The sequence below is a fragment of the Hylobates moloch genome, unplaced genomic scaffold (genome assembly GCF_009828535.3).
Source record: "Hylobates moloch isolate HMO894 unplaced genomic scaffold, HMol_V3 SCAFFOLD_6, whole genome shotgun sequence".
Taxonomy (NCBI): Eukaryota; Metazoa; Chordata; class Mammalia; order Primates; family Hylobatidae; genus Hylobates; species Hylobates moloch.
In genome coordinates, this window is record NW_026652281.1 from 33,533,433 (window position 1) to 33,541,608 (window position 8,176).

The 8,176-nt window shown below is 36.4% G+C and overlaps 1 protein-coding gene across 4 annotated transcripts in view; it reads left to right on the top strand.

Moving 5' to 3' along the window:
* Positions 1-7,814, top strand: part of TRIM36 (tripartite motif containing 36) — a 60,173-nt gene extending 52,359 nt beyond the window's left edge. For all 4 annotated transcript variants that reach the window (XM_032156643.2, XM_032156639.2, XM_058440601.1 and 1 more), the window contains 3 exons: positions 327-614; positions 3,596-3,893; positions 7,312-7,814. In XM_032156643.2, the coding sequence (XP_032012534.1) occupies positions 327-614; positions 3,596-3,893; positions 7,312-7,663 (938 nt within the window). In that variant the 3' untranslated portion in view covers positions 7,664-7,814. The remainder of the gene's footprint in view (positions 1-326; positions 615-3,595; positions 3,894-7,311) is intronic.
* The last annotated feature ends 362 nt before the right edge of the window (positions 7,815-8,176 follow it).

Consider the following 8,176-nt stretch of genomic DNA (forward strand, 5'->3'; position numbering starts at 1 on the left):
AAATTCCAAGTCCTGGGCTGTTATTCAGCAGGTAGAAAGCATGTGGTTAAAAAAAATTTACTTGTGGCTTTGAGGCAGTTTTTTTCTTTTTTACTCTTCTTTCTCCTTTCGGTTACAAATACAGATATACCTTTTAAATATAAAATATATAAAAAATAATATATTTAATTTTTGTGCTTTCTTAGATATAGTATCATAAATTTAGAAAATTATTGGACAGTATAGAAATCATTAAATATTGTTTATATGTCATTTTATTGAGGAAAAAACACTGGTTTTCAAATGTCAGTATTTTAATGTTGTTTTCTATTTCATAATTCTTTCAGGCATAGATGTGCCAGAGATCAATGAGGAACAGAGCAAAGTTTATAACAATGCCTTGATAAATTGGCACCATCCAGAAAAGGATAAAGCTGATAGCTATGTTCTTGAATATCGGAAAATCAGTAGAGATGATGAAATGTCATGGAATGAGATAGAAGTGTGTGGAACAAGTAAAATAATTGAAGACTTGGAAAATAGTAGTACCTACGCTTTCAGAGTAAGAGCTTACAAGGGTTCAATCTGTAGTCCTTGCAGCAGAGAATTGATTCTTCATACTCCTCCAGCTCCAGGTATGGTGAATATCAGGAATAAAAAAAGCATAGAGTTGCAAGAGACCTTGATAAAATAAACTAGTCAGTATCTCCACGTAGACCTGCACTGAAACCAGCTCTTGTTTTTAAAGACTCCAGAAAAGTAGCTTCTATCCCAGCTGGGCTTTAGAAATGAACTGAGTACTTGAATTTTTACCTTGTAGGCTGAGAACAGGATTAGGTTTTAACTGATGTCAGATAGAGAAAAACATGGAATGAAGAAATTTGGGTGAGCAGAGCTATTAAGTTGGGATTTAAATAGCATAAATGCTACTTTAAAAGTTTTAAATATATAATTCTATATTTTTGGTTAGTTTATGGAAATCTCTAAAACATAATTTTTAAAATTTATTGGTCTAATATCCTAAAATATAATTTTGATTTAACGTAATTCTGATTTGTCTGGATTTTTTATCTAACTTGGCACTTCTCAGCTAATAGGGATGGAAGCCATATATTAGAATCACATGAATAGCTTTTCCTCCCGCGCTAAAAGCTCCTTATGCCCAGTCATCGCCCCCTCCCTTCCCAAGTTAAAAACCACTGATACTACATATAGAACATCTAAAGATTTTTATAGAATGAGAATGACTTTAAAGGTTTGTTGATGTTCACTATGATGTCTCCATGAACAAGGGATATTTAGAACCAAAGTTGTGCTCAGCCTGGTTAGCAGGAAAACATTTTCCCCTTTCAGTCACTGCCTCAGAGATATCTTTAATTAGATTTTAGGTCCACTGCCCCCTGCCTGTTTTTAGTGTCTTATGTACCCATATTTTCTGCACTCTCCCCTTTCTTCCTTCTTTGTTCAAAATAGAAAAGCACAGTTTGTTTTTGATGCACATTGTAGCTTTTAAAAAATTGGAATACGAACATATAAGATTGGCTAAAATTGTATTTCTTAAATTTTAATCAAATCCAATAGAGAGTTTTGGGATGAATTTGCAAGTATTAAGTAAGTATTTTATGGTTTATGCTATTTCCGCTTCCTTTTCTAGTCTTTCTGCCTGAAAGTGGAAGAAAAACCTGGACATAACTGCTGTTTTCAGTCACATAGTGGAGGGGAAGGGAGGAGAGGAAGTGTTAACAGTTGTCTTCCTTTTTATGAGAGAAGATACATGACTAGGGTGACCTTTTAAATTTATTTTGCAAACTGGGAGACTTTTGAGATTGAGAGCAAGCAGAAATAATCATGCCAGGAATATAGGCATTAGCAGGAAGAATGGTCAGCTCGCATGTGGGTAATGGCTGTAGTTTGCTAGCAGCCTTTTTTTTTTTTTTTGGAGGTGGAGTGTGGCTCTGTCACCCAGGCTGGAGTGCAGTGGCACCATCTCAGCTCACTAGCTCACTGCAATCTCTGTCTCCTGGGTTCAAGCAATTTTTCTGCCTCAGCTTCCTGAGTAGTAGCTGGGATTACAGACGCAGACCAGCATGCCTGACTAATTTTTGTATTTTTAGTAGAGCCAGTTTTCACCGTGTTGACTAGGCTGGTCTCAAACTCCTGACCTCAAGTGATCCACCCACCTCGGCCTCCCAAAGTGCTGGAATTATACGTGTGAGCCACCATGCCCAGCTACTAGCAGCTTGTTTAAAAAAAAAAAAAAATATATATATATATATATATAGAGAGAGAGAGAGAGAGAGAGGGAGAGAGAGAGAGATGGGGTCTCACTATGTTGCCTTTGCTGGCCTCAAACTCCTGAACTCAAGCAATCCTCCTATCTCCCATGTAGCTAGGACTAAAGGTATGCACTATGATGCCTGGGGGTCGCTTTTTAAATTGTGGTGTAATAAAGATAAAATGTATTGTCTTAACAGTTTTTAAGTATACAGCTCATTGGCATTAAGTACATTTACAGTATTGTTTAACTATCACTTTTATCTCCTTGACTTTCATTCTAAACTGAAACCGTGTACCCATTAAACAGTTACTCCTATTTCCCCTGTCCCCAGAGGCTGGTAACTTCGATTCTAATTTCTGTCTCTATGAATGTGCCTATTCTAGGTATCTCATATAACTGGAATAATGCAATATTTGTCCTTTTACATCTGGCTTATTTATCCATGTTGTAGCATGTATCCAAATTTATCCATGTTGTAGCATGTATCCTAATTTATCCATACATATTGTAGCATGTATCATACATGTAGCATGTATCCAAATGTATGTATCCAAATTTATCCATGTTGTAGCATGTATCCAAATCTTTCCTTGTTAAGGCTGAATAATATTCCATTGTATGTATATACCACATTTTCTTTATTCATCTGTTGATGGACTTTCGGTTGTTTCCCCATTGGCTAGCAGCCAATGTTATGCTTAATATATTTGAGTTGATACAGACTTATGGGAGTGGTATGATCATTCTGCAGATGAAGAAATTAAAGTTTGGATCAAACTCTAGTTGAATGCTTGAGCAGGATTCAAACCCAGGTCTCTCTCAACCCAAAAGCTGTGTTTTTGTTTTTGTTTTTTTACACTGTCCCATGTTTCTTATGTCTGCCATGTTAGTTGATACAGAAAAAGCTTTATTAAAATAGCTAAAATGTCCCAAATTAACAAAACTTACAATAAGAAAATATAGAGCTATTTATGAAAATATACAACTGTTGATTATTTTTTATCTTTAATAAAGATAAAAGAACAAATTCAATAGTGTGAAATACCTGTGATAGATTTGCTATCTCTATTCCAAAGAGCTGTTTGTATAAATTTTCACGTATATGTAAAATATTTTCATCTGCGTTTTGAGATTTCTGAAGATTTTTAGGTAGAGAATATACTGGGTAAGATATATTGCTAAGTTGGGTTTTGGCTTGTCATAGTTGTCTGGGGTAGTGTGACACATCCTTCCCACTTCCTGTCTCTTTTCAGTAATTTCTGTAAGAAAACCTATCAGATTTAACAAACTAGAGCAATGATAATTTTTAGCCTGATATTAATTTTAAGCTCCATTTAGTTTTCAGCTTCCTCTTTGATGAAAAATGTGGCTATAATAATGAACACCTCCTGCTGAACTTGAAGAGAGACCGTGTCGAGAGTAGAGCTGGATTTAATCTTCTGCTTGCTGCAGAACGCATCCAAGTAGGTTATTACACAAGCTTAGACTACATCATTGGAGATACTGGCATTACAAAAGGAAAACACTTCTGGGCCTTCCGTGTGGAACCGTATTCATACCTGGTAAAAGTGGGAGTTGCTTCTAGCGATAAACTACAAGAATGGCTCCGTTCTCCCCGGGATGCAGTTAGTCCAAGGTAGGTTTTTGTGTTGATCTAGAATTTGATAATTTTTAAAAAGTAAGCCTGAAAATAGATTCGGCTTTGTTGCATTTGGAGTATACATTTCTTATTTCTTAGATTCTAGTATTTTGGCTGTGGCTTGATTGAGAAAAGGAGCTGGGTATTCTTGTAATCAGAATAAGGAGAGTTAGCAGTAACTTTTTAATATCATGAGGAAATCTGTTTTGGATATCTCTTGATTATGATATAGCTTCACAGTTTTAAATTTTGAAAGTCTTTTACATGTTACCTAAATTATGTCATAAAAATTACCCACGTATATAATACAATGCCTCTGATTGTCATACTTCACAATTAAGTTGTCCTTTTCTTATGGGACACAGTTTCTTTAAACTTTCCTGTAAGTCCTTTTCAAAATTGGGTCATGGTAGACATATTTCCACAGCAAAAGACTTCCAGGTTCTTAAGAGATTGACTAATGAAGGTTGTACAGTTCAGTTCTTTCAGATGGAGTAAGGTCAACTAGCTTTGAAAAATAATTTTTGACCACTCATGTGAACAGTATCCCAGCTTATAACAATCTGAATGATAGGAAAAGCTTTTTGTAGAGAGATGAAAAATTTATATAATGCTGAAAATTGTAACAGTAAAACATAGTGACATGTCTGTCCACTTGATAGAAAATTAGTATTAATGTTTAAAAAGTTCATAACATGAGAAATAGAAGTGGAGAAACCTAATAAACATTGTTGATGCAGTATTATCCAAAATATTTAAAAGCAACATAGGCATATTGAAAAAAATGGGGAACATGTTTCAAAATTTTATATGTTTTTTATTGTTTTATGATAAAGGTGAAAAAGCTTCATAATCTTTGTTTGTTTCATACATCCATGTTGAAATCCCAACCAGGAAATAGAGTTCTTAGGATGAGAATGAACTTTTTTTCTCTTGCATTATTTTACTGTGCTCATATATTTCACTTAGCCTGGTAATTCCTTGGTTTAGGGCATACATCTTATCTTTGTATTTTCTTCCCTTTTTTGAGACGGAGTTTTGCTCTTGTTGCCCAGGCTAGAGTGCAGTGGTGTGATCTTGGCTCACCACAACCTCTGCCTTCCGAGTTCAAGCGATTCTTCTGCCTCAGCCTCCCAAATAGCTGGGATTATAGGCATGCACCATCACACCCGGCTGATTTTTTTTAGTAGAGACGGGGTTTCTCCATGTTGGTCAGTCAGGCTGGTCTCGAATTCCCGACCTCAGGTGATCCACCTGCCTCAGCCTCCCAAAGTGCTGGGATTACAGGCGTGAGCCCCCACGCCCGGCCTGTATTTTCTTATACAGTTATGTATTAGCTTAGCAACAGGAATATGTTCTGAGAAATATATTGCAAGGCAATTTCATTGTTGCGAGAACATCATAGAGTGTTCTTACACAAACTTAGATGGAATAGTCTGCTACGCACTTAGGCTATGTGGAACAGTCTTTTGGTCCTAGAATACAAACCTGTACAGCACGTACTGTAATACTGTAGGCAGTTTTAATGCAACAGTAAGTATTTGTGTATCTAAACATAGAAAAGGTACAATAAAAATGTTATAAAAGATAAAAAACTGTATACTTGGATAGGGTACTTACCATGAATGGAGCTTGCAGGACTGGAAGTTCTCTGGGTGCATCCATGAGTGAATATGAAGGCCTAGGACATTGCTGCACACTACTGTAAACTTTATAAACACACTATACACTTAGGCTGCACTAAATTTATTTAGATATATTCTTCTTTAAGAAATTAACCTTAGCTTTATAAACTTTCAATTTTTAAAAAAACTTTTTAACTCTCTTGTAGGAACACTTAGCTTAAAACACAAACACATTGTACATCGATATGCATTTTTTTTTTTTTTTTTTTTTGAGATGTAGTTTTGCTCTTGTTGCCCAGGCTGGAGTGCAATGGCGTGATCTCGGCTTACCACAACCTCCACCTCCTGGGTTTAAGCAATTCTCCTGCCTCAGCCTCCCAACTAGCTGGGATTACAGGCATGTGCCACCACGCCCAGCTAGTTTTGTATTTTTAGTAGAGATGAGGTTTCCCCATGTTGGTCAGGCTGGTCCCGACCTCAGGTGATCCGCCCTCCTCAGCCTCCCAAAGTGCTGGGATTACAGACGTGAGCTACCACTCCTGGCCCCCCGATTTTTTTTTTATAGCCTTGTTTTACAAGTTTTTTTTTAAATTTTTCAAATTTTTAACATTTTAAGCATTTTTGTTAAAAATGAAGACACAAACATAATAGCCTATCCAGGTCAACATCATCAATATCATTGTCTTCCACTTCCACATCTTGTCCCACTGGAAGGTCTTCTGGGGCAGTAACATGCATGGAGCTGTCATTTCCTAGGATAACAGTGCTGCCTGCTGGAAAACCTCCTTAAAGGGCCTGCCTGAGGCTGTTTTACAGTTAACATTTTTTTAAATAAGTAGAAGGAGTAAGTCTACAATAACAATAAAAGCATTGTATAATAAATACATGAGCCAGTAACAGTCACTTATTAAATATCACATAATGTACATAATTGTATGTGTTACACTTTTGTGTAACAACTTTAAGCACTGTTTACACCAGTATCACCACAAACATGTAACGGGTTACACTACAGCCTTATAGTGGCTACCACGTCACTAAGCTATAGGAATGAATGACTGAATGAATGAATGAATGTATTTATTTAAGACAGGGTCTCACTCTGTTGCCGGGACTGCAGTGCAGTGTCGCTATCTCGGTCCACTCAACTTCTGCTTCCTGGGTTCAAGTGATTCTTATCCCTCAGCCTCCCGAGTAGCTGAGACTACAAGCGTACACCACCATGCCTGGCTACTTTTTGGATTTTTAGTAGAGATAGGGTTTTGTCATGTTGGCCAGGTTGGTCTGGAACTCCTGGCCTCAAGTGGTCCTCCTGCCTTGGCCTCCCAGAGTGCTGGGATTACAGGCATGAGCCACTGCGCCCAACTGAAATATTTTAGTTTCATTATAATCTTATGGGACCACTGTGGTATATGAGGTCTGTTGTTGACTGAAATGTTATGTGGTGCATGATTGTACATGATTGTGTGCTATAAAAATTTAACATTTGACCAGTTCCTTCACTGCCTGCTCCCTCACTTTTTGGAAGGCTAAAATTATCAATGATTTTCTAGGGTTTCACTTGTATATGTAACTAAAGCAGTGTTTAATGACAGGGAATTTGGGGCTGAGTCTGTGGTATAATTCTAAATTGCAATGTGTCATTTTTATGTTTTTGATTTTGTTTTAATAGAAAGCTTTTGATGTAAAAATTATTTTAACTTTACATCAATGTATATTATCCTGTGAAAATGTTTTGAAGATACTTAGCTCTATGGTTGAAGATACAGATACTTTGTATTATGTTTCAGATATGAGCAAGACAGTGGGCATGACAGTGGAAGTGAGGATGCCTGTTTTGATTCTTCACAACCATTTACCTTAGTTACTATAGGCATGAAGAAATTTTTTATACCGAAGTCACCTTCTTCTAATGAACCTGAAAATAGAGTTCTCCCTATGCCAACAAGTATTGGGATTTTCCTTGACTATGATAAAGGGAAAGTAAATTTCTATGATATGGATCAGATGAAATGCCTTTATGAGCGCCAAGTGGACTGTTCACATACACTGTATCCAGCGTTTGCATTAATGGGCAGTGGAGGAATTCAGCTTGAAGAACCCATCACAGCAAAATATCTGGAATACCAAGAGGACATGTAGTTGAAACATCTGATGTGACTCAGGATAAAAACTGTAAACAAAGCAAAGCCTTAGCATTAACCTTCGTAACTAATTACATATCGCTGAGTGTTCTGTCACCCCACTTGTGTTTGAGTATGATTCTTCTTGAAATACAGAAAATCTAAACAGCCTTGTGTCTTCCATGTCATTGTTCTGCCTTTCACAAATGATGAAAGTGAAGATGTTCTTTCCAAGTTAATAGCGAAGTGGTTAACTTTGCAACTGGATTGTCTTTTACTTTATGTACAGGATATCTAATTTATTTCTGTCAGCTGGTTTTGCTGACACTTTCCTTATGGTGGGGGGGATAGAAAAGTATTTATTATGATTCCCTTGTGTTTGATTTTTCATTTTTATATCATGTTTATGTCCTAAGAGAAGATATTTTTTAAATGCCTTATGGATAGGAATTAGTACTAAGCACTGTGTCTTGCATTTGTTTTCAATAGGAAAACAAAGTTCTAGATAGGTAAAAAGAAAAACACCATAAAA